At 44.6% G+C, this 26,348-nt stretch overlaps 1 protein-coding gene across 1 annotated transcript; it reads right to left on the bottom strand.

Moving 5' to 3' along the window:
- Positions 1–19,309: 19,309 nt before the first annotated feature.
- On the bottom strand, positions 19,310–20,858 carry LOC102919348 (BCL2/adenovirus E1B 19 kDa protein-interacting protein 3). Its single transcript, XM_006995014.4, has one exon. It carries the CDS (start codon positions 20,804–20,806, stop codon positions 20,243–20,245), a length of 564 nt encoding a protein of 187 aa, XP_006995076.1. The 5' UTR covers positions 20,807–20,858; the 3' UTR covers positions 19,310–20,242.
- Positions 20,859–26,348: the final 5,490 nt, after the last annotated feature.

Genomic DNA, 26,348 nt, shown 5'->3' with positions numbered 1-26,348 from the left:
ACCATCCTTCAAACCACCCCTGCTGTTCTTTAAAGAGTTTTTGTCTTTGTTCTAGTCTCTTTCTTAACTTAGCCATGCTATCTCTCACCACCCCAGTATGATCCACATAGAAGCAACATTCTTCTCTAAGGGCAGCACATAACCCCCCTTCCTGCAGGAAGAGGAGGTCTAATCCCCTCCGGTTCTGCAGAACTACCTCAGACAGGGAGGTGAGTGACTTTTCCAAGGCACTCACGGATTCCTCCAGTGCCTGGATATCGGTATGCATGGCAACCTGGAGTTGTCGGAACTGGTTGGTTTCCATGAGGGCAGTGGTACCTGTGCCTATTCCGGTGGCGATTCCTCCCATTGCTAATCCACCTAGTATCAGGGCCAGGGTTAGTGAGACTGGCTCTCTTTTTATACGGGGGACCCCTGTTTCATATCGGGCATAGATATCTTCAGGTGTATGGTAGACTATCCTGGGGTACAGTTCTATGAGCACACAATAATCGGCCGTGTTAGCTAGTATTGAGGGGGAGAGGCATGGTGTAAGTCCAGTGCTACAGGCCCAGTAAGTTCCGTTGGGAGCCACGAGATAATGGGGTCCTGGAACAAGTACCTGGGTGCGATTACACAGGTGTTGGTGGGTGTAGGGTACTGTCCCCAGACATAGTCCTTGTTCTGACACCTCAGAGATTGTGAGCTTATGCTGAGGTGTCGAGGCACATCCTGATGGGGGTGAAGAAGAATTGGTGAAGCTTCCGACTACGGCCACCCCCTCATAATAGGGAGGTGTGGAAACTAGGCATAACCAGCACTCCTGAGTCCGATTTGGGCTGGTAACATTGAGGGCTGAGTAAGCGCCCTCTATAAGATTCAATAGCCGGTCTCCCGTACCGGGTCTGGGTGGTTGGAGGGTGACTGGGGTTACAGCGGCATTCGGAGCCGTGCTTGGGCGAATGGCCGAATTGGGTCGGGGGGTAGCCCTCGGGGGTGCTGGAGCAGGTAAAGAGGGGCGCTTTTGGTCAGAGAGAACCTGGTTGGGGCCTATAGAGGCGGAGGGCTCCTCAATTTTAAGTTTAATCATAAAGGTAAATCCCTGGTCCTGTCCTGTCATGAAAAATCTAAGTCCCCATGTTTTTCCTTTAATCCAATCTTGTGCCATCCCCCTTCCTTTCTGAGTAAAGGATATGTTTAGGGGGTTGCAGGTGAAGTTTATACAGGGGCCCTCCCCCTCCCAGTATGTACTAAGCTCGCCTGGGAAACCCCAACAATGTGCTCGGGTGAGTGGGCGCCATGTGCGGCTTTCCCCTTGGGTAGTCCTTTTTACCCTAATGAGGTCCCAAGTGGATGAAGGCTTCCAATAGGTATTACCAGTTGTTTCACATCCCCATGCTTTACAGAAGTAACTTTCATAACCCCCACATTGGCTAATCATCTTTCTGTCCCTACCATCCCGGGGGCAGACGTAGAAGGATAGTTGTGACAGGGCTGCCCTGGCTTCAGGGTGACCACATCCGTATCTCCCGTCACTACATTTGCAAGTTCCCTTACTATCCTGACAGACGTCTGGTGCTCTGGGGTTCATGGGGTCAGTGGTAGGGATGTCCCAGTCCTCTGACCCTGCTGCTAATTGGCAGAGATCTGGATGCAAGTTAGGCCACCATGTAAAGGGGGTGTGAAGGGCGGTCGTTTGCCAGACCGTCTCCCCAGTTTGTGAGATGACCTGCCAAGTGAGCCTCTTAACTAGGTGCGGGCTCTCTGCCGCCCTAGTCCCCTGGGGGTAGGCAGAGATTAAGAGGAGGGGGAGGAAGAGGAGCCGCGGGCCAACCTTATTTTTAAGGGGTTTCGTGTGTGGCGCACTGTCCATGTTGACTTTCTGGATCCTGCTGGGTCGGGTTCCCTGGCAGCCTTCACATGAGAGGCGTGGATCCATGCAGCAATCCCGTCGACCTTGAGTGCAGTGGGGGTGGTCAGCAAGACAGTGTAGGGCCCCTTCCACCGTGATTCCAGGTTCTTGGTCTGGTGTCGTCGGACCCAAACGGAGTCCCCGATCTGGAAGGGGTGGGGCACCACCGGCTTGTCTAGCTGCTCCTGATAAGCCTTGGCCAGGGGCTTCCAGACCTCCCTCTGCACCAACTGGAGGGCTTGAAGATGTGCTTCTAAAGTAGGGGTGGTGGCAAGAGAGGAAATATCAGGATGGAGAAAGTTTACAACAGGAGGTGGGGCCCCATATATGATCTCAAAAGGGGTTAGGCCGTGTGGGCCAGGAGTATTTCGGGCTCGATAGAGAGCCAAGGGAAGTAGGAGCACCCAATCTCTAGTGCCAGTTGCAAGCGTTAATTTGGTTAAAGTCTCCTTGATTGTTCTATTAGCTCGTTCTACCTGTCCTGAGCTCTGGGGGCGGTATGCACAATGGAGTTTCCAATCAACCCCCAATAGTTTGGCCACCTTCTGACTTACCTGGGAGACGAAGGCAGGCCCGTTATCCGACCCCAATATTTGAGGCATCCCATACCTGGGGAAGATTTCTTCCAACAGTTTCTTTGTTACCACGTTAGCCGTCTCATTCTTGGTTGGAAATGCCTCGATCCATCCAGAAAAGGTGTCCACGAAGACCAGGAGGTACCGGTACCCGTAGAGTCCAGGTTTTACTTCTGTAAAGTCTATTTCCCAATGAACACCAGGACGATGGCCTCTTTGGCGGGCCCCCTTGTTTAGATGAACCTTTCCTGCGTTGACTTGAGCACAGGCTGGGCAGGTAGAAGTTACCTGCTGGAGTACCTGATCCTGGTTCAGCAGCACTGCCCAGGTGTTTTCTCTGTCTAATAGGGTCTTCATCTTGTTTTTGCTCAAATGGGTCAATGCATGGAGGAATCTCAGCATATATCGGGTATGGGAGGTTGGCATGACCATCCGGTCCCCTAGTATATATGTCTGTCTTCTTTGTTCCCAGTCCGCCCCCATTTTCTTTGCTAGCTCATGGTCTTCTGGGCTATAGGGCACGGGGTCTCTCTCAGGCTGTGGTTCTTGTATAGCCATCAACTGGCTGTTTCCTGCTGGCTGGGAAGCCACTGTTCGGGCAGTCAGATCTGCCAGCCGATTCCCTCTGGCTACCGCAGAGTCATCCTTTTGATGCCCTGGGCAGTGGACAATACTGAGTTGGAGCGGGAGGAACAGGGCCTTTAGGAGGTCTAGGATCTCTTTTTTGTTTTTGATTTCCTTACCCGTGGACGTCAGCAGGCCTCTCCATCTGTAAATTTCCCCGTGGACATGTGCAGTGGCGAAGGCATATCTGCTGTCAGTATAAACTGTGAGCTTCTTACCTTCTGCCATCCGGAGGGCTTGGGTGAGCACAATCAGTTCTGCGCGCTGGGCCGATGTCCCGGGCGGGAGCGGCGATGCCCATACCACTTCCGATTCGGTGGTTATAGCTGCTCCGGCTCTGCGCTCCCCCTCTTCCAGGAAACTGCTCCCGTCGGTGTACCAGACAGCGTCTGGATCCTTAAGCGGCTGATCTGTCAGATCAGGGCGGGTGCCATGTGCTTCGGCTAGAATCTGGAGGCAGTCATGCTCCTCGGAGGGGCTAGGCAGTGGCAGCAAGGTGGCAGGGTTAAGGGAAACTGTCGGCCCGAAATTTACCCGGTCTGAGTCCAGTAATAAGGCCTGATAGTAAGTCATTCTGGCATTAGAAAGCCATCTGTCCGGTGGTTGTCGGACCAAGGCCTCCACTGCATGGGAGGCCAGCACAGTCAATGGTTGTCCCAGAGTCAGTTTTCCGGCATCTTTGAGTAATATGGCAATGGCTGCCACCATGCGGAGGCATGGAGGCCATCCTGTAGCCACCGGGTCCAATTTCTTGGATAAGTACACTACAGGTCTCCTCCAAGGTCCCAGTCTTTGCACCAGTACCCCCTTGGCAACACCTAAGTTCTCATCGACAAACAGCTCAAAAGGCTTGGTTAGATCTGGCAGGCCCAGAGCCGGGGCCTCGAGTAAGGCCTTTTTGATCTGTTGAAACGCTTTCTGATGTTTCTCCTCCCATTGGAACATGGTCCCTGGTTTAGTGAGGGGGTATAATGGGGCTGCCAGTTCGGCAAAGCCAGGAATCCAAAGGCGGCAGTACCCAGCCGTACCCAGGAATTCTCGAACTTGGCGGGGGTTCCGAGGAGGGGGGATGGAGATTATCGTCTCCTTCCTTGCTTCTGTTAACCATCTTTGCCCCCCGCTCAGGGTGTAGCCTAGGTAGGTGACCTTGTCTCGGCATATTTGGGCCTTTTTGGCTGAGGCTCTATAGCCCTTCTGCCCAAGTCTGGCCAGTAAAGCTCGAGTGCCCTCCATGCACTCGGTTCGACTCCTGGCCGCCAGGAGTAGATCATCCACATACTGGAGCAGAGTCAGGGTTGGGTGTTCGACCCGGAATCCGGCCAGATCTGCATGTAGGGCCTCATCAAAGAGGGTTGGGCTATTTTTGAAGCCCTGCGGGAGCCTGGTCCAGGTTAATTGTCCCGAGAGCCCTTTTTCTGGGTCCCTCCATTCAAAAGCGAATAGCAGTTGACTTTGAGGGTGCAGTTTTAAACAAAAGAAGGCATCCTTCAGGTCTAGCACAGTGTACCAGACGTGGGTCGGTGGTAGGGTGCTCAGAAGGTTATAGGGGTTAGGCACCGTGGGGTGTATGTCCTCCATCCGCTTATTGACCTCTCTCAAGTCCTGGACCGGCCTGTAGTCTCCTGTCCCCGGTTTCTTAACAGGCAAGAGAGGGGTGTTCCAAGGTGATTGGCAGGGCTTTAACACCCCTTGGTCCAGGAGCCTCCGAATATGGGGCTTGATCCCCTCATGAGCTTCCCGTGACATTGGGTATTGTCTGATTGAAACGGGAGTCGCGGAGGCCTTTAGTGAGATCATCAGCGGTGGCTGATCGCGTGCCAACCCCAAGCCCCCAGTCTCTGCCCAGGCCTGAGGAAACTCTCTCAGCCAGTTCTGTAGCTCCTCAGGTGACTTCTCCGTGGGTTCTGCCTCAAACAAACGGTATTCTTCCTCTAAACTGAGGGCAAGGATTTGTAGGGAGTCTCCTTTAGGACCTGTGACTCTTGGTCCCTTCTCATCAAAGTAGATTTGTGCCTTCAATTTGGTTAATAGGTCCCGTCCTAACAGCGGATGGGGGCATTCAGGTATATGCAGGAAGGAGTGAGTTACTTGCCCTGATGCCAGTTGGACCTTTCTTTCGGCAGTCCAGTAATACCTCTTGTTTCCAGTTGCCCCCTGCACCAGTGCAGAATGCCGGCTAAGAGGCACTCCGGCATGGGTTAGGACTGAATGTTCGGCACCAGTATCAACCAGGAAGGTCACGGGCTGCCCCCCGATCTTGAGGGTTATCCTAGGCTCGGGGGGGGGGGGCTCCTGGCCTCGACTCCCCTAGTCCTCTAGATTAAGGAGGTCCACGGTTTTGGGATTGGGTTGGTGGGGTCCTTGTGGCTTCTTGGGGCAGTCTCGGGCCCAGTGTCCCTTCTCCTTACAGTAAGCACATTGATCTTTATCAAGGGGTGGCCTCCTTCACTCTCCCGACCTATCTCCCCCTCTCCGCTGTCCCTGAGACACAACGACGGCCAAAACCTTTTTCATTTCCCTATGCTGTTTCTTGTCCCTTTCCTCTTGTTTCTGCCATCTCCTTTCCTCTCCTTTCCTCTCCTTTCCTCTCCTTTCCTTTCCTTTCCTTTCCTTTCCTTTCCTTCCCGTTCCTTCCCTTTCCTTCCTTTTTCCTTCCCTTCCCCTTCCTTCCTCTTCTCCTTCCTTCCTTTTTCCTTCCCTTCCTCTTCCTTCCTTCCTTTTTCCTTCCCTTCCCCTTCCTTCCTCTTTTCCTTTCTTCCTTTTTCCTTCCCTTCCCCTTCCTTCCTTCCTTCCTTCCTTCCTTTTTCCTTCCCTTCCCCTTCCTTCCTCTTTTCCTTTCTTCCTTTTTCCTTCCTTCCTTCCTTACCTGAGCCAAATTGGTAGGCCTTCTGGCGGCCGCTCGGAGACCCGCTAAGAGCAACTGGCGATAGAGACTTAGATGCTCCCTACCTTCAGGTGTATTGAAGTCCCAGTCTGGGCGGGTCAAGGGAAAAGATGCATCGATGATATTTGGGAGTTGGGTTGGCCTCCCGTCATCGCCCGGAACCTGCTTCCGGGCCTCCAGGAAAACTCTCTGCTTTTCCTCTACTGTTAAGAGGGTCTGCAGGAGCTGCTGACAGTGGTCCCAAGTCGGCCTGTGAGTCACTAGGATGGACTCAATTAGGCCGGTCAAGGCAACAGGATCCCTGGAGAAAGGGGGATTATGTTGTTTCCAATTATAAAGGTCTGAGGCAGAAAAGGGCCAATATTGTAACTGATGGTTGGGTCCTTCCCGAAGCGGGAAGGCTTTGGACTCAGTGGGGGGGCAGGCTCGGCGGCCCCTGAGGCGGCCCGCGATGGGGGACTGGACTGTTTCTTCTTCTTCCTCCGAGTCCCCAGCGAGCGGGGTCATCACGGGGGGGGGGGGGGGGGGAGGCGGCTGTCGGGGAGGTCACAGCCGGCGTCGCGACTGGGGCCGCCACGGGCACAGCCGCCGGGGTCGCGGCCGGCACCGCAGCAGGGGCCGCCGCAGGCGCAGCCGCCAGGGTCGCGGCCGGCACCGCGGCAGGAGCCGCCTCACTCGGAAAACCGCGGCCCGGCGGGCGGACCGGGTGGGGAAAGACCGGCGCAGCCCCGACCCTCCGCCCGCGCGGGAGACGCGGACGGCTGGGGAGAGCGGGGAGCGAGGAGGAGAGGCCCCCCCCCCCTAGTGCCGCCCCGGACCCCCGCGGCCGCAGCGCGGCCGCAGGGACGGGAGGAGGCGAGGGGCACACCGGCGCCCGCCGCCGCCGCCGGAGCGGCGGAACGCGGGGAGAGGAAACAACACGCTGGTGGAGGGGAACGGTTAAACAGAAAATACAGAATGACAGACAAACACAAATGAGACTAACACGCGCTGCGCAGCTTCGGTTCCAGACTGAAAGCAAAAACTCAGATGGGGACACGGAGTGTTTGAGTTCTCCGTCCCCTACCAACACCACGTATTCTTCTGATTCGGGGGTGGCCCCGAAAAACCGTGCCCCAGAGGGGACTTCAGACCGTGCCCCAGAGGGGACTTCCCGTGCCCCAGAGGGGACTTCAGACCGTGCCCCAGAGGGGACTTCAGACCGTGCCCCAGAGGGGACTTCAGATACCCGTGGAACGTCTTCCAGGGTCGCAGTGGCGAAGTCCGAGCTCGTCAGCTCCTTCAGCCCCACTGACTCCAGACCGATTCAGGTCTCAAATCCCGGACGAGCCCCCAAATGAAAGACCCCCGAAGGCAGTCTTCCCTCTGGAGAGACCCTCGCCCAGAGATCACACCGAGACCACAAGTCAGATGCAAACAGCAAGAGGCTTTATTCAGGAACACGGGTACCCGGGGCAACACAGTCCCTCAAGAGGCTCAAGAGACTGGCGCGCCCACGGGCTGAAGTGGAGGGTTTTTATAGGGTCTGGCAGCAGGAGCATGAGGAGCATGGTTTACAGGGTTCTGATTGGACGATTCAAATGAGGCCAGGTTCAAACTCAGGACAGCTCCTGGTTTTTCCCCGAGCTTGACACGCCTGCTGTCTGGCTCCAAGTTGTTTTTCTGACCTTTAGTACCCTTTTCTGGGGCCAGGTGGCCGGCCGTAGACACCCCGTGCTTTTCAGACCTTACTCGAAATGGCGTTAGGCTAGGCTAGTATGCTGGGGTCTTTCAAGTCCACTTCCTGTTGCCTGCAAGATGTAGCAGTTTTAGCTCCAGCACCATGTCTGCCTGCATGCCACCAAGCAGCGTGCTCCTTGCCATGATGATACTGAACTTCTGAACTGTAAACTGCCACCTCCATTAAATATTTTCTTTTATAAGATTTACTGTGGTCATGGTGTCTCTGCACAGCAATAGAAACCTGAACTAAGAGGCTAATCATCTATATATGTATATATGGCAAAGATTTTCTCCCACCATGTGGCTTCCTCTTTACTTAATTGTTTCCTTGGTAGTACAGAAGTTTTCAGTTTTTTTTAAGATTTATTTATTTATTGTGTATACAGCATGTATGACTGCAGGCCAGAAGAGGGCACCAGATCTCATTATAGATGGTTGTAAGCCACCATGTGGATGCTGGGAATTGAACTCAGGACCTCTGGAAGAGCAGTCAGTGCTCTTAACCTCTGAGCCATCTGTCCAGCCCGAAGTTTTCAGTTTTATGATGTCCTACTTCTTAATTGTTGGCCTTAATTCCTGGGCAAAAAGGTTCCTACTCAGAAAGTCATTTCCCACCTATGACACATATGTCATGCAGGGCACTACCTATGTTTTCTTCCAGCAGTTTCAGTGTTTCTGGTTTAGGTCTTTGATCCATTTGGAGTCATTTTGTGCAGGGTGATAGACACAGCTATAATTTCATTCTTCTGCATGTGGACAATCAGTTTTCTCAGCGCCATTTGTTGAAGATCCTCCTTTTTTCCCCCCAGTATATATTTTTTGGCATCTTTGTTAAAGATCATACAGCTGTAATTATGTGTACTCATGTTTAGGTCTTCTAAACCAATTTATGAAAATCAGTAGCTTTTCTACACACCAACAACAAACATTCTGAGAAAGAGATCATGGACACACTCCCAATCTCCAAAAGTAAAATAGGCTAAGCCTAACTAAAGAAGCAAAAGAGCTCTGTGATTAAAAAACGTCGACTGTTTGAAGAAGGAGATTGAGAAAGGCACCAGAAAATGGAAAGAACTTCCACCCTTATGGATTGGTAGAATCAGTATTATGATAATGAGCATTCTATCAAAAACAATGTACAGATTCGATACAATCCTAATCAAAATCCCCCTACAACATTATTTATAAAATAGAAAATAGAACAAAAACCCCTAAAATTAATAGAGCACCATAAAAGACAGCAGATAGTCAAAGCAATCCTGAGCAAAAAGAACTATGTGGAGGGATGGCTATTCCAGATCTCAAGATAAATTACAGAGCTGTCGTAATAAAAACAGTATGGCACAGGCACAAAAACAGAGCAATTATCAACCTTTAACAGAGTCACACACTTTCATCTTACATGGGATTCTGCAAACTCCATAGCCCAGGCAGGTGCTGCATATGAAGACCTTTAACAGGAGGTTGGAGAGGTGAGAGCAGAGACAGATATGTGATGTTTTCCTAAGTCACAGTAACGGCAAGACAAGGACAGCCTGCCTGTACACACAGACATAGGCTAGATGTTAAGGACTCTGCTGAAAATTTGTGAGATGGTAGGCTATGTCTCCACATGCTGGGCTTAAGCCCAAAGCCTAATACTTGGGGGTGAGTAAGAATCTAGTGCATATTGTCACTGTTTCTGTTGTTTTATTTTATAGAGGTGTCTTAGTTTGGGTTTTTATTGCTGTGAAGAGTCATCATGACCTTGGCAACTCTTCCAAAGAAACAATTTAATTGAGGTTCAGTCCATTATCATCATGATGAGGAGCTTGGCTGTGTGCAGGCAGATTTGGTGCTGGCTACAGCTTGACCAGAAGGCAGAAAGAAGTTGACTGACTGTCACAGTGAGTAAAGCTTGAGAAAAGAGATCTCAAAGTCTATCCCCACAGTGACACACTTCCTACTCCAAGGCCACACCTTCTAATAGTGCCACTCCCTTTGGGGGCCATTTTCATTCAAACCACCACATTCTGCTTTCTGGCCCTCAAAGGCTTGTAGCCATATCATAATGCAAAACTGCATTCAGTCCAACTTCAAAAGTCTCCATAGTCTATAACAGTCCCAAACTTGTTTCAACATCCAAAGTCTCTTCTGAGACTCATGCAGTCTTTTAACTATAATCCCCTATAAAATTAAAATAAAAAAGCAGATCACATACTTCTAACATATATACATTAACCTTCTAAAACACAGGGAAGGGAGCATAGAAAGGAAATACTGGACAAAAACAAGACCAAAAACCAGCTGGGCAAACTCCAAACTCTGTATCTTCATGTCTGATATAGAAATGCTCTTTAGGTCTCGAACTCCATTCAGTTTTGTTGACTGAAATACACTTCTTTCTCTTGGGCTGTTTCCACTCCCTGTTAGCAGCTCTCTTCCGTAGATATCCCACAAAGAAATCTCAAAACAGCATAGCATAGACTCTGTCATGTGGTTTTTAGTTTTAACTTCAATGAAGATTTGTAATGAAAAGGAGCAAGCTGAGCAGGGTAAATTACAAACTATAAATTTTGAGGAGAAAAAGAGCAACAGGAAGTGGAATGGAGCTAAATAAATCCTATCTATGTTCAAGGAGATATGGTGATATTTTATTTGTATTCAAATGTTATTTGTATATTAATAAATAAAGTTGCCCAGGGGTCAGAGCTGTTAGCAAGCCATAGGAAAACAGGGCAGTGGTGGTGTATGCTTGTAATCCCAGCACTTGGTAGGCAGAGCTAGGTAAGTCTCTGTGTGTTCAGGGATACAGCCAGTATTGGATACACATGCCTTTAATCTCAATACCAATCATAGAAAACCTGGAGGTCTATACAGACAGGCCGTGACGAGGCGGTCATGTGGTTGGGTTTACAACCAATGAGAAGGCAGAACAGAAACACTATAAAAAGATAGACACACAGGAAGTAGCTCTGGTTTGGAGAGTTAGGACCACCTAAGGAGGAAGGGTAAGGTTTTAGCTCTTAGCTCTGACCTCTTGGCTTTCTTCCTTGCATTGGTTCTGTGTTTCTTATTTAATAAGACAATTGGTTACATCTACAGAGATAAACAGATTAAGAAATGGAATAAAGGGAGTGGTGACCTCAGGGCAAGATCCCACCAACCTAAGTTTCAACATATGAAAAGGAACTAAAGAAAAGCTTAGAGCCCTGTGTGGTGGGGTACATCTTTAATCCCAGCACTGTGAAAGCAGAGACTGGCAGGTCTCTTCAATTTGAGGTCAGCTTAGTCTACAGAGCAAGTTTCGGGACAGCCAAGGTAAGGCAGTGAAGGACTGAAAGCTGGTGAAGATGTAATTGAACAAGGGGGCCATGTTCCAGTTCTAGTAAGCAGCAGAACTTGGCAGCTTCAGCCACATGGTTCTGGATTTAGAGTTAAGGATAGAAAAAAAGGAGTTATAGAATAAAGCCACTGAGGCTGGGCATGTGCCAGGGGTGTCCATGAATGGAGGCCAAGAGAGGCCATTGCATGAAACTGTGAAGTTAAAGCCTGGATTGCCTTGGAGAACCCAAGGCAAGAGGTAAAAATTACACAGAATAAAAGGAACCATTTAAAGCATAGAATTGAGTGGCATTTTAGTACTCACCCTTTGTAGAACAAGAACCTGATATGTTCACTTAGTTCTAAAACACTGCCATCACTTCTAAAGGAAACCTGTACCTACTCAGGAGCTGGTCCCTACCCCACCCTGCCTGTGCTTTCATGGGTTTATCTATTCTTGATGGACTGTATACGTAGAATCCCACATCAGGTGATATCTTAAATCCAGTTTCTTTCACTTAACATGTTTTTGAGGTTCACTCACATTTCAAGTGATGCATGAGGCACTGAAATATTATAGTTCATTTATATTCCAGTATTGTACACATATACTTCTCAGATTTAGTTCGGCTATGTCTCAATAAGTCCATCATAAGGTGAGAATTTGTAAGTTGAAAGTGAATTTTGTACTATATATAGTTTCATAACTCAGCTACACAGTATGCCACGGGCATCTGTTGTTACCCTAAGTGAACATAGGACTGACTGGGATCCATGGCTTGCTGCCACTGCCCAGCAACTTAAAAGATGATCTTCCTGCATGTAAGCCTGGGAAAGAAGAAAACTCCAAGTTCACAGGCTTTCAGATGAATGTGTAGGGCTTTCACACTAGAGTTAAAACCCAAAGTCAGTGGCTAGAGTGATTGTTCATCAAAGTGATTTTCTGCTAGTCATGGAGATCTGAATTCAGTTCCCTACACCCCCACAAAAGCCAGTCGTGGTGGTACATCTGTAATCCTAGCACTGGGGAAGCAGAGAGACAGGATCCCTGAGCCTGCTAACCAGCCAGTCTCATCAAACTCAGTTTCAAATCCAGCGAACTCCAGTCTCACAAAGAGACCTTGTCTAAATAAATAGACAGACAGATAGATAAATATATAGAAAAATAAATAAAGTGGGGAGCAATTGAGGAAGACCATCCAACATTGACTTCTGGCCTGCATGTGCCTTCTGGTACCAGAAAGCTGGTCCTCAGGGAGGAGGCCTTCAGGCTGCTTCCAGTTCAGGGACCTCTGGGACCTATGTCTGAAGTGTGTGGTGTCTTCAACAATAGGGATGTCTCTTCTGTCTCTGGGAGGTAATCAAGGTCAATAACAATTGGTTGTGTGTTTTGGGAATCTCTTGGACAACTGTGACCAACAACTCAAAAGGAGGATTCTCATGCCTGATATTGAGTTCTTTTGTAGCAAGCTCTCTTGTTGGACCCTTTGGATTGCTAGCCTGTAAATAATGACCCAGAGACAATTATGAGAGTTGAGCCTATAGCTTAGGTTTGTTTCTAACTAGTTCTTATCACTTAAATTAACCAATTTCTATTCATCTACATCATGCCTCATGGCTTGTGGCTGTTATTTCTCCTCCTGCACATCCTGCTTCCTCTGCATCTGGCTGGTGACTCCACCTTTCTTCCCAGAGTCCTCTCTGTCCAGAAGTCCTGCCTATAACTCTTGCCTATCTATTGGCCTTTCATCTTTTTACTACACCAATCACAGCAATATATCTTTACACAGTGTAGAAATATCCTACAACTGTTTTTATTGGATGGTCTTTGGCTCTTGGAAGGAACATTGTCAGTCTAGATGGGAAAATTGCATTTCAATTGTACATGTATATTTATATACTGACTTATCTGCATTGTAGTTATTTTTAGGTGGACAATTAAGCCTATGATTCCTTATTACTTTTCCAGATATCCTTACTGTTGTTCCCCTCCTCCTCCTCCCTCTGTGTTTGTCTCCCTCTCCTCTCCCCATTCCTCCCAGTGCCCCATCAGGATCAGATCACCTGTACCCTGCTCTTCCTCGCTGTATTGCTCCCTCACTCACCTACCCCAGCAACATCCATTTTTGCTTTCCTGGTGTCTGCATTACTCCAGAATATGTTCTCACATCTGAAGATTTGGAGCTTGGAGGCCCCAAATAAAGAGAACATGTGATGTTTGTCCTTCTGGGTCTGGGTTGTTCTCTTGGTATGACATTGTCTAGTTCCATCCCTCTGCAGATCCACATCCTGAGGAGGGATCTTACTGGGTCTTGATTTTCACCTCCACCACGCCAGGCGATGCTCTGCACCCTCCCATGTGTCTGCTGACCCATTAAAACATCTTTGGAGAAATGTGCGTCAAGGTTTTTACCCACCTTTGAATTTGTTTCTTTTTGATGTTGAGCTGTTAAGATTAAAAAAAAAAATAATGCACGTCCTTGTTACAAATCTCTTCCAGATACATGGTTTGCAAATATTTTCTCTCATTGTGTTATGTTGTCGTTTATTTTTTTAATAATATATTTTTCATGCATTATCTTGGTTTGTTTGTTTGTTTTTCAAGACAAAGTTTCTCTCTGTAGCCCTGAATGTCCTGGAATTCTCTCTGTAGACCAGGCTGGACTCGAACTCACAGAGATCTGCCTTCCTCTGCCGGGCATTAAAGACATGCACCACCATGCCTGCTTTATTGTTGTTGTTGTTCTTGTTTTTTTTTTTTTTTGAGACAGGATCTCACTAAGTACCCTTCACTGGCTTGGATCTCATGATGTAGGGCAGGCTTGTCTCAAACTCACAGAGATCCTATTGCCTCTGTCTCCCAAGTGCCAGGTTTAGAGACATGTGCTACCACACCTGGATTCCATTCTGATTTTTTGTGAATTCCAATAGACTTTTCTTTTTTTGATTATTCTTTTGAGCCATTTCAGAGTCTAGTATCAAATAGGAGGCCATAAAGACTTAACCCCTGTTTTCTTCTAAAAGTTTTATAGTTTCAGCTACCAGATTTAGATCTTTGGTCTATTTGACTTAATCTGATTATGTAATATAAACCACATAGGGTGGATTGAAAGAAAATGGCCACTATTAGGAGGTGTGGCCTTGTTGCAGGAAATTCGTCACTGTGGGGGTGGGCTTTGAGGTCTCTTTTCCTCAAGCTTCCCTCAGTGTGACTGTCAGTCAACTTCCTGTTGCCTACAAGCCAAGATGTAGCCACCACCACATCTCCTTGCATGCTGCCACGCTCCCTGCCATGATGATAATGGATTGAACCTCTGAAACTGTAAGTGAACCACTTCAATTTAATGTTTTCTTTGTAAGAGTTGCCATGGTCACAGTGTCTCTTCACAGCAATAAAAACCTTAACTAAGATATCAGAGGTTCAACTTCATTCTTTTAAATGTGGCTATCCATTGGTGGGGGAGACTATTTTGCATTCTGTTATCTTGGTATTATTGATTAGTCATAGATATTTGGTGCTGTTTCTGGACTCTCAATTCTGCTCATTGGCCCATGTCTTATCATTTGTGTATGAGTGTGTCAGGTTGGCCCATGGCCCGTCTTCTTCAGAGACAGGGTACATCAGTGCATTCTGGTAAGAGATCAAATGTGCAGTTGTCTTACTGTGTTTTATGTGGCTGTAACAGAGTATCAGGAGCCAGGGAAGTTCCTCATTGGGAAGCTGTATATAATGAGGCCCTCATGCTGCTGGGAAGTGGAAGGGTCCCATGACAATGGAGGAGGCAAGAGAGAGCTGAGAAAGTCAAACTTGATTTGGTGACAATTAGCTCTCAAGGTCATTTCTAGTTTCACAGGAGAGAGAACTTGCTCATTCTGCCTTTCTGAAGCCAGCACTTCCCATGAAGTCTCCTTTCCATCACTGCCAGTCACGTTGATAAATGAAGGTTCCAACACAGGAATGGGACACAATCAGACCCCAGCAATCATTCTTGGATGCTTTGGTAACAGACAGCACTGTTAACATTAGGCACAAGGGCTGCCAACAAGCATACTGAAAGGACAGGCTAGGGAATTTCTCAAGAACGTGGAATGAATGTTAAAATAGAATCAGCCTCATGCAATCTTACTTGGCAGCCCTGTCCAAGAAGCATAGCTTTTATTATCTTGGTGGATAAATTCCTCTACAAATACAAGACCAATGTGTCAAGGGAAGGAAGATACATCAAAGATACTGCAAGGAATGTGGAAAACATTCTGTGTGGTAAAAGCATGCACGGGGTTAGAGGAGAATTAGGATAGACTCGCTTGACATTAGCACAGTCTCCCCATTCTCACCTTTGAATGTGAGAGATTGCTATTAGTTACTTGCTGTGATAAAACACCATGACCCAAAGCAATCTAAGGTAGAAAGGGTTAATTTGGCTCACAGTTGCAGAGAGACAGAGTTCATAATGGCTAGAGATCAGGAGCAGGAAGCAGAGAGATGAATTTCATCAGAACAGGAAGTGAGGTGAGGCTATGAGGCCTCAAAGCTTGTCCCCAGTGACATGATTTCTGCAGCAAAGCTGTACCTCCTAAAGGTTCCATAACCTCCCCAAACAGTGCCACCAACTAGGAACCACGTGTTCAAACACATGAGCCAATGGGGGACAGTCCTCATCCAAACCACAACAGTGGTCAAACTCCTAAGACTAAATTTAGTTTAACTACATGTGATAAAGCCTTTTAAATCATTTAATTTTTAAATAAATAAATTTATTATTTATAGTCTATTATGTGTATTTGTATTTAGATAATTACAATGCATTTTTATATTTGTATTATTAATATAGTAACTATTTAAACATTTAAAAATAATTTCCTAACAACAGTTAATTGAGTGTTTATTTTATGTACCATGTTAGATGATATTTGTTAACTTATTCAACAAATACAAAATGATTACTTCGGATGAGCCGTCATGTACCATTGGCACAGGAGTGGAACACAGGCAGGCTATGCCCTCCTGAAGCTGATAGGTCCTCCTGGGGTCTTGTAGGTGATCTAGATAGCAGAATTGCAAAATATAGAGATGGCTCTGCCTGCTCTGATTCGACTGGCTCTGTCCTAAGGCTTCAGACTCAGCTCCCCAGCTAATTAGATCCATCATCGGCCCACATCCTCCTTACCACTCAATTTAGCCAAGGCCCATGGGAGCCCTCAAAAGACCTAGAAAAGAAGAAAACATGAAATCAGTGAAATAACAAGTTTATTGAACATGTATCAGTGGGTCCTAAAAGAGCAAGACTTCCTTATGTCCACATTCACCATGAAAATCTTTTCCTAGACCCAGTTTTCTATATACCACCCCAATATCCCTTTCTTGAGTTTCAGAACATTATGAATTCATTTCTGAATAAACCTACTTCTGATCCCAGATCAGAGATCCCAGAGGTTCTCTAACCTCTGTGGCAGGGGTGGGATGGAGGTGGTGGTGCAGGACAGGATTGCTAGCAGAGGCTGTAACCCATATGTCTAACTATTTAACAGTTGTAAATCCAGTCAACAAACCCTTCAGTAATGTGTTGTAGCATCCTTCCTTGATAAATATAACTTTACAGTGATTCAGAGAGGTCTGAGCCTTGGCTTTCCTGCCCCCCTCGGAACATATTATCTCATTTCATGGGAGACCGTGGAGACCTGTGTGCATGCTCCATCCAGTAGCCAAGATGCGTATTATTTCTTTCTTTCTCTTTTTTAATGATAAATACAAAGCACATTTGTTGAGAACATGGGGAAGGAGAAGGCAAAACATTTTTTGTACATGCTTATGTTTCTTGAACAAATACATGTAAAGCTAAGAGGGATAAAAGAGGGTAATTCAGGCATCAGGATGTGTGTGTGTGTGTGTGTGTGTGTGTAAAGTGCTTTATGTGCATGTGACAAAATGCCACAATGAAACTCACCGGAGAATCCATATTGTTTTAGCAGAGGTGGTACCCGAGGGGAGTGTTACTATGCAGTCCCACAGACCTTCAATATCCAGTTTGCTTGCTGAGGCTTTGGAATTTAGATATGGTCCCAAATGAGTAGAAAAATCCTAGAAATAACCCGTAAGTTAAAAAAAAAAAAGTGGGAAAATATCCATCATGCTCTTTACTTAAGAATTTCTCTTCTCATCAGCGAGGAGGAAGGGGAGCCTCAATATTCAGAGGACACTAGAGAACCCCTCAACAACTGGACAAAAGCAGTTAAATTAGATATAACGTGTAAAGCTTACAAGCAGTGTTCAAAAAGGCTGGATTATTTCTAAGTAAGTTTACTGTAGTCCAGGTCAACAGAACATTAGAATTCATTCTAATTTTCCAAGTATCTCATTAATAAATACTTACTATAAATATTATATTTTGTATTTTACAATTGAAAATGAAATGTATAAATGAAATTAGAAACAAAATAACAGAAAATAGTCGCATCTGATTAAGATGCATATATCAGAACAGTTATAAAATTCTAACTATTACTCTATCTGCCTAAAACCTAAATGTTATCTGATAGTCTCTAAGGAGTTCCTCTAGTAAAGTAGGCTGGAATGCTGCTCCCAGCATTGCCTGACCTCCTTCCCAGGGCATTGGTGGAGGTCCTGATAACAGGGGATCCTCTCCCTGGTAACTATGTTCAAGGATAGCTTCCCATCAGGAATCCAGGGGAACAAACTCTCCCCATTGAGGGTGGTGTTCCTAATGGACTCCTTACTTCTTTTCCTAAGGATATTGGGTTCCTGAGGCCACAGCAGATTCCACCTTAAGAGCAAATGCTGACTCCAATAGGATTCCTTTCTTTTGTTTTTTCTTCTATTTTTTAAAATTATTTTTGTTGTCTCATATATTACATCCTGACTCTAGTTTCCCCTCCCTCCCCTCCCGCCACCTCCCCTCTCTCCACCATCCATGCCCCCTCTGTCTCAGCCTCCCAGGGTGACCGAGCAAGCACGGCATAACACACTACAGTAAGACCAGGCACATTCCGTCACATTGCGGCTAGATGAAGAAAAGGGTCCCATAAGTAGGCAAAAGAGTCAATGACCATCCCTGCTCCCACTGTTACGAACACCAAGCTCCTCGGCCAGACATATGTGCAGATGGCCTAGGTCAGACCCGAGAGGCTCCCTGATTTCTGCAAGCTCCCATAAACTCCAGTCAGCTGATTTTGTGGGCAGTGTTCTCTTGGTGTCCCTGACCTCTCTGGTTCCTCTGGTCCTTCCTCCCCCTCCTCTGCAGGACTTCCTGAGCTCTGCCTAATGTTTGGCTGTGGGACTCTGCATCTGCTCCCATCAGTTGCTGTATGAAGTCTCTTTGGTCCCTTTCTTGAGGGTTCTGCTGGGCTCTGGTCCCAGAACACTCTGCAGGCAGGACAAGCTGCAGTTTGAAGGTTCTGTGGCTGGGCTGGTGTTGAATCCCTCCACTTGAGTTCTTGTCTGGTTACAGAAGACAGCCAGTTCAGGCTCTGTGTCCCCCATTACTAGGAGTCTTTCCTAGGGTTACTCTCATAAATTCCATGGAGTTTCCATTGCACTAGGCTTCCACCTTGCCCCCCAAGTGCCACCTGATTCCAGTAGTTTCTCCCAGTATTTACTCCTCCACCACGTTGATCTCTCCTGTTCTCAGCCCCACCTGCCCCCAATCCACTCACAAAATCTCTTTTATTTTCTCTTCCAAGGGAGATCCTTGCTTTCCTCCTTAAACCCTCCTTGTTACTAGCCTCTCTGGGTCTGTAGACTATAGTGTGATTATCTTTTATTTTACAGCTACTTTGCACTTATGAGTGAATACATACCATGTTTGTCTTTCTGGGTCTGAGTTACCTCATTCAGGATGATTTTTTTCAAGTTACAACCATTTGCCTGCAAATTTCATGATGACATTGTTTTTTTTAACAGCTGAGTAATACATTGTGTATATGTTCCACATTTTCTTTATCCATTCTTTGGTTGAGAGACATCTAAGTTGTTTCCAGTTTCTGACTATTATGAATAAAGCTGCTATGAACATAGTCAAGCAAGTGTCCTTGTGATAGGATGGAGCATCCTGCTATGAACATAGTCAAGCAAGTGTCCTTGTGATAGGATGGAGCGTCCTTTGGGTTTGTGCTACTCTACCCTATAGCTGGATCTTGAGGTATAATGATTCCCAATTTTCTGAGAAACTGATATATTGATTTCTAAAGTGGATGTACAAGTTTACACTCCCACCAGCATATGGATGTGTTCCCCTTGCTCCATATCCTTACCAGCATGAGCTGTCACTTTTTTTTTTTTTTTTTTTTTTTGACTGTTAAAATGTTACTTTTATTGAACTCACCTGAGTTAAGTGTGGGACAATGAAACAAGTACATGTTTTTATTTATATGGATATATACAGCATGTCAAGGAGGCAGCCTTTCAAAAACATGCTATGGAAAAGAGGAAGACTGACAATATGCCTGAATTAACAGAAGCTCTGGATACTGATTAACCCATATGCAAATCCAGTAATCTCCAAAGGATTTGGCAAAGATGTATTTTCTTTTCATTTCCAGTCTTTTAAAGTAAGACAGATTTGCTTACAATACAGCTGATTTTAAAAGCACACAAAATTTAACTACAAACAATGGGATTAAATGCAGCAGAGTGGTGAAGGTGCCAGCAACAAAACTGACAACCCAAGGCGGTGATGGCAGACAATGAGGCTGCACAGTGGGGTTTGTGGATAATTTTAGCTTTGCCTGGCTGTTTAATTCACATAGTAAGAGGTCTTTACAGACACACCTGTTTAATTAACTACATTTGTATTTTCTACTATGTAATAGGATTATAAGGCCACAATATTCCTTTGGGACAAACCCTTTAATGATTTTAATATCACTTACTCATTCTTTTGAAGTGTAAAGTGTCTTAACTGGATTATGATTATAGATCATTTTTAAATACACCATTGCTACTATATTAAAATTATTTATACTATTTATATCTAATATTCAAAGAAAATTTACTAATAAATGCTACAATAGGTATCAGTCTGACATGCTCATTAATTGATCCCATAGGTATAATTATAGGTCATGATATTAGTCTATTCTGTCTAACTAAATCAGGAACACTGCATTTACAGAACAAATAAACACACGTAGTGCAGACACCCAAGGATCATGCTAGTTCTTCAGTTATCTGTCACAGCTCAGACATGAATCCTCACTGTGTGAACAAAAGTCAGCTCCAGTTCTTCATCAAAAGGTGCTAGTGGACGTTGTCAGACGCCTTCCAATGTAGATCCCCAATCCAATGGCCAGCAGGTGAGACAGCAACAGAGATGGAAGAAAAACCTTCAGAAAGTCTGCTGAGAAAATGCCTCCCTTCTTCATAACACTTGTGTTTCTCATGCTGAGAGTAGCTGTGCGCTTCGGGTGTTTAAAAAGGAACTCCTTGGGGGGGATATTTTCTGGCCGACTTGACCAATCCCATATCCAATCTGAGTTTTTCTTCAAGATGCTTTCAACTTCTCTTCTTCTCTCAATGTAATCTTCCTCAGACAGAGTGCTGTTTTTCTCTCCGAAGCTGTGGGTGTCTATTTCAGCTCTGTTGGTATCTTGTGGTGTCTGGGAGCGAGGTGGGCTGTCACAGTGAGAACTCTTGGAGCTACTTCGTCCAGATTCATGCTGGGCATCCAGCAGTATTTTTTCCATGTCACCATTATAAATAGAGACGGAGGCTGGAACACTGCTCCCATTCCCATTGCTGAAGTGCAATTCTACCCAGGAACCCTGCAGGTTCTCCTCCCCGCTCTGCGACATGGTGGCTCGGCAAAAGAGCCCGAGCCCAACTGCGGCAGGGCAGGCCTCAGCGGCGGTCCGAGCTGTCACTTTTATTTTTTATTTTAGCCATCCTGACAGCTGTAAGATGGGATCTCCAGATTGTTTGATTTGCATTTCCTTGGTGGCTAAGGATGTTGAACATTTCTCTGGGTGTTTCTTGGTCATTTGAGTTTCCTCTGTTGAGAATTCAGTTTAGATCTACACCCCACTTTTAAATTGGATTATTTAGTTTGTTGATGTTCAGTTTGTTGAGGTTTTTTTTTTTTGTATATTTTGGAAGTCAGCCCTCTGTTAAATGTTGGGTTGGTGAAGTTTTTCCCATTATGTAGACTGCTGTTTTGTCTGACAGTTTCCTGTGATATTTTGTTCATTCTCTAACAAATAAAGCTTGCCTGAAGATCAGAAGGTGGAGTTAGCTATTCACTAACCATAGAGGTCTGGAGGTCTCTGCAGATAACAGACAGAAAGTGATATGGCTGAGCAGAGAGAGGAAGTGATAAGGCAGGATAGAGACAGGAACTCAGCCCCTTTTCAGTCTGAGAAGTTGGAGAGGTAACAAATTTCTAGCGGCTAGTTTCTTTGCTTCTCTGATCTTTCAGCTTTCACTCTTGATACTTGACTCTGGGTTTTTATTATTAAGAGCAATTAGAATTCACACTATATCTGGCATCCAACCTTGGGGCATGAATTCATGAAAAAGCCACTTGCCTGTGGCTTTGAAGCCACTGACACATGCCAGATTCAAGGTGGTGATAGTCTCATATGTCATGCATTCACCTTTTGTGAAGCAGATGTTAAATTCATGGTCAACTTGTAATAGAATTATCCCTCAAGACTGGAGTGACTTGGTTATAGTAGTCTTGGAGCCTGCTCCTCAATTACAGTGGAGGACCTGGTGGAAAGATGAGGCTAAGACCATTGAACAATGAAGTAGGGCTAGATGTATGAAAATCTCCCAAGATCAACTTCTTGGAGAGGGAGATTATGCTAATGTAGAAAGTCAATCTTTATATGATGACCACACCCTAGCATTATGCCACACAGCAGCTTTGAATGCTTGGGACAGAAATTAAGAAGTAAAGAAAACTGAGTCATTTATTAAAGTTATACAGGGTCTAAATGAAACCATTGATTTCTTACAAAGATTGACCTCAGCAATGAATAGAATGATACCAAATTCAGAAGCTAGACAAATAACAATTGAGTCTCTGACTTTTGAAAATACTAATTCACAACACAAACGAGTATTTAGGCCATTAAAGGCAGGATAAGCACCCTTTGAGGAATGGATCCAAGATACAGTCAATATTGAATCTCATAACCATGATAATGCTTGGATCTGAGTGGTGATTTCCTGAGGTCTGAAGAAAAATTAAAGTGTCAGGTGCTTCAATTGTGGTAAACAAGATCACCTAAAAAGGGATTGTAAACAGGGCATTCCTAGAAACAATGTTTTTCTAAGAAAAATCCAAACAGAATGCCCATCCTTTCTAGAGTACGTATAAAGTATGGCAAAGGCTGACATTGGACTAATGAATGTAGATCAACAAGGGACAGACAAGGTAACCATTTGCAATTGGGAAACACATTATGGGGGCCTCTCTCATGCCCCCATATCAAATTTGGTTCAGTCATTTTCTGTGAACATGGGGGAAACTCCTTTCCAGACCAATTAAAGAACCTAATGCCTATTGGAAAAAAAAACATACTGCTCTGGATGATAGATCAGCTATAGAAGAGAGAAAAAAATTTCAGGAGAAAATTAAAGAAAATATTTTGGCAAACTTCTATAAATGAACAAAGACCAAAATTAAAAATATGAATAAATGGCATGTCATCGAAGGTCTTATAGACACAGATGCAGATATAATAGTTTCACCAGAATCTTGGCATCCAAATTGGCCTCTTCAGGAGGAAAATGTTCAGCTTTTAGGGATTCGAACTTTATCTCAGGTAAAACAGTGTGAGATGGGTCAAATGTATAGGGTCAAAAGGACAGAGAGGAAAATTAAAGCCATATGTGGCTAACATAGCAATGAATTTATGGGGACATGATGTATTACAGAATATCCAGATTAACATCCCTCCAATCCCAGAAACAAATTATAAATTAATGTATGTTTCTGGGGAAAATATTAGAAAGTATTATAAAGAACAGCTAATGACCTTTCAGGCTGTACATGAACAAGGAACATCAACAGTTGTAGTTGCAGTTCAATTGAAAATTAAAGCTTGGTTTGGAGTTTGAGTATGGCTCTCTCCTTCTCTAAACCCAAGCATGCTTGTTAAAGTAAAATCCGAAATATCTGTCTCATGTCAAAAGAGCCACCTTATATGGGACAGAATACAAACCAAAATTAGGGACTATGCTATTGCCACTAATCTTATAATTTTTTGGTTTTATTATGACTCTTTCAAGCTTTTCTTAAGGCATATACATTATCTCAAAATGTATAAGATTAATATATATTTTATACTTTTTGTCACAATATTAATGGTCATATACAGTACTAAGTAATTCTATAAAAAGGCTTCATCTAGCTTCCTGTGCATGATTTCAGGTTGTGAGAATTTTTTTTTCCTGGAGCTTAGGACTGAACCCAGGGCCTTGCACTTGCTGGGCAAACACTCTATCACTGAGCTAAATCCCCAACCCCTTCAGATTTGAGTCTTTATCAGGTTACTAGGAATTAAGATTTTGTACTCTGGATATACATAACAAATATTGATCCTTTACCCTCTTTGAGATCTGCTGTATATGACATTTAAAATGTTTAAGTTTTTTGCAGTGAACCATGACTATGCCTAACAGTGAACTTTGAAGTCTCCAAAAGGATGAGGGGGCCCCACAGTGTTAATTTCACCTGCACTATGATGCCACTAATCCGACAAACACCAACCAAAGATAAGCTTTGGACTACAAACTATTCAGGAAAATTTCAAGATGACTGCCTGAGATGATCCAGCCCACAGACTACTCTAGCCAGGACTTGAGACAAGCCCTGCAATTTCCCATTATGCAGATACAGGACAACAAATGATAGAGCTACCACTCCCAGGACTTGACAATTAACCCAAATTTCTTTTCAAGATCTCCTAAAGGTGCTGTTATCCCCAGACAGCAGAAAGGAAATTTAAGAACATGATGCCCACATTCCGAAGAGGTAGGGAAGGCTGTTTTTCATCTTTCAATGGATTATGGATATTTGTCATTGTTCAGGGTTGTTGGTTACAAATTGTTATTTGTAATGGACAAGAAAAAAGCTGAACAAAGTAGATTAGATTCAGAGTTCTCGTTTTGAAAAGAAAAAAGGAGGATATAGAAATGATAGGATAAAATGGTAGATTATTGAATCTACTTTTAAAAAGCAACTACTTCTTTAAATATTTTATATTGATATGGATCATTGTATATTGATATAAATTTGAGGTTATTTTTGTTAGAACATACTGTATATACATTTGTGGGCAGAAATTTTCCTGTTCTGCCCAACCGTGTCGTCCAGAACTTTCCCACCTGCAGTCCTACAGCTGCTTATGAAATAATCACTCAGAGGCTTAATATTAAGTACAAAATGTATGGCTTAGGCTTCTTGGTAGCTAGCTCTTACAACTAAACTCAACCCATTCCTATTAATCTATGTTTTGCCACATGGCTTTGTGACATTACCTGTTCTCTCATATCTTGCTTCTCTGGGCGGCAGCTTGAAGCATCTGCCCTGACTCCTCCCTTCTTCATCTTCTATCTTTCTTGATTTTCCCACCTGGCTCCGTTCTTCCCTGCCATAGCTCAGCATGGCTTTATTTATTAGCCAATGCGAGCAACACATATTTACAGCATACAGAAACACATTTCACAGCACTTCCCCTTTTCTGTCTGATCAAAAAGGAAAAATTTCACGGAAGATACTGCCAGACATTCTGGAGGACATGAAGGAAAGCGACTGATGAACCTTGGCAATAGGTGAGACAATCCTTCAAATTTCTTACTTCATTAAAAATTCTGCCAGAGACTCTAGGCCTGTAGGCTTAAGATGGATGCCCCAACATTGTTGAGGAATTTTGGGTGACTGTCCAGGCAACCAGATGTCTCTGACATTTCTAAAATTTTGGAAGTTGTTTACAATGCCCTTTCTGTTTACTTAGGTACTATTATATCCTTTTGGGGTCTTTGATGGAATTGAAGACTAGATAGCTATAATTATAGTTTTGTTTGGTCATAACAAAAGATAAAGTAGATATAAAATTTTAGACTCACAAAAATAAGATATATGTTAGAATATTTTCTTTAATTTTCCAAATATAAATAGATTAGATATTATAACTATAATTTTTGCTAGATAACTGTTTTGTTATATGTAATTTTACTTATTAAAATTATAACCTTTCTTTTGATTAGACAGAAAAGGGGAAGTATTGTGTGGTGTCTTTCTGTACGCTGTGAATATGTGTTGCTCTCATTGGTTAGTAAATAAAGCTCTTTGGCCAATTGCAAGACAAAATAAGGTTAGGCTTTACATTCAAGCAGAGGAAGGGAAGAGTCAGGGCAGATGCTATAAGCCACTGCAAGAGAAGCAAGATATGAGAGAACAGGTAATGTCATCAAGCAATGGGGCAAAACACAGATTAATAGGAATGAGTTGAGTTAAGTTGAAAGAGCTAACTAATATTAGCCTAAACCATAAGTCATACAGTTTGTAATTAATAGTAAGCCTCTGAGGGATTATTTCATAAGCAGCTGCAGCACTGCAGGTGAGAGAGATTTATCCAGACCGTGGGGCTGGGCAGGACTGGAGAAACTTCTACATACATTTCTACTCTTGTTCAGGGCATTGTACCTATACAGCTCATTTAACAATGTAATGCAAATTTCTAGTCTTTGAAAGTTATTATTACCAACTAATTAGGATGCAAGTTAGTAGTTAGTCATTATAATGAAAATTGTAGTCATATTAGGTATGTTTTCAAGGTCAAACAGATATATTTTAGATAGAAAGGTCATCTTCAAACACTTCAGAGAGCTATATGGCATTTAACATGTTTTCATAACATAGGTTCTTTTTTTTTCTTTTTATGACAATGAGGCATGTCTGCTCCTGGCAGCACAAATATACTTCAGAGAAGATCATGGGCATCAAAGAAACTCCATATGGCACTTGCTTTCTTTTTGGCAAGAGTTAGCCACTGGACAAGAAAGTGCCCTTGCCTTGATGCTGACAGTATGCTGTCCAAATGGGAAAAGCAGGACACAAAAGAACAGATTGCCAAACTTTGCCAAGACAAAGTAGGACAGGCCTTCAGAATATCATACTTCACAGAAAAGTCTGTCAGATATTATAGGCCTGTAGGCTGAAGATGGATGCCCCAATGTTGCAGAGGAAACTTGGGTGACTGTCCAGGCAGCCAGCTGCTTCTGTCACTTCTCACGTTTTTTGGAAGTTGCATGCTTGCACTCCCTGCTTATTTCCTCCTCAGGTCTCTGGAGGAGTGGAAGACTTTATAGTCATAGTTCTCTTTGTTA

The sequence above is a fragment of the Peromyscus maniculatus genome, chromosome 11 (assembly GCF_049852395.1).
Source record: "Peromyscus maniculatus bairdii isolate BWxNUB_F1_BW_parent chromosome 11, HU_Pman_BW_mat_3.1, whole genome shotgun sequence".
In the NCBI taxonomy this organism is placed as follows: domain Eukaryota; kingdom Metazoa; phylum Chordata; class Mammalia; order Rodentia; family Cricetidae; genus Peromyscus; species Peromyscus maniculatus.
This window is presented reverse-complemented; position numbering and strand designations above follow the sequence as displayed.

Excerpts from the sequence above, each read along its gene's own strand:
- LOC102919348 (XM_006995014.4), bottom strand. The coding sequence starts at position 20,806 with ATGTCGCAGAGCGGGGAGGAGAACCTGCAGGGTTCCTGGGTAGAATTG.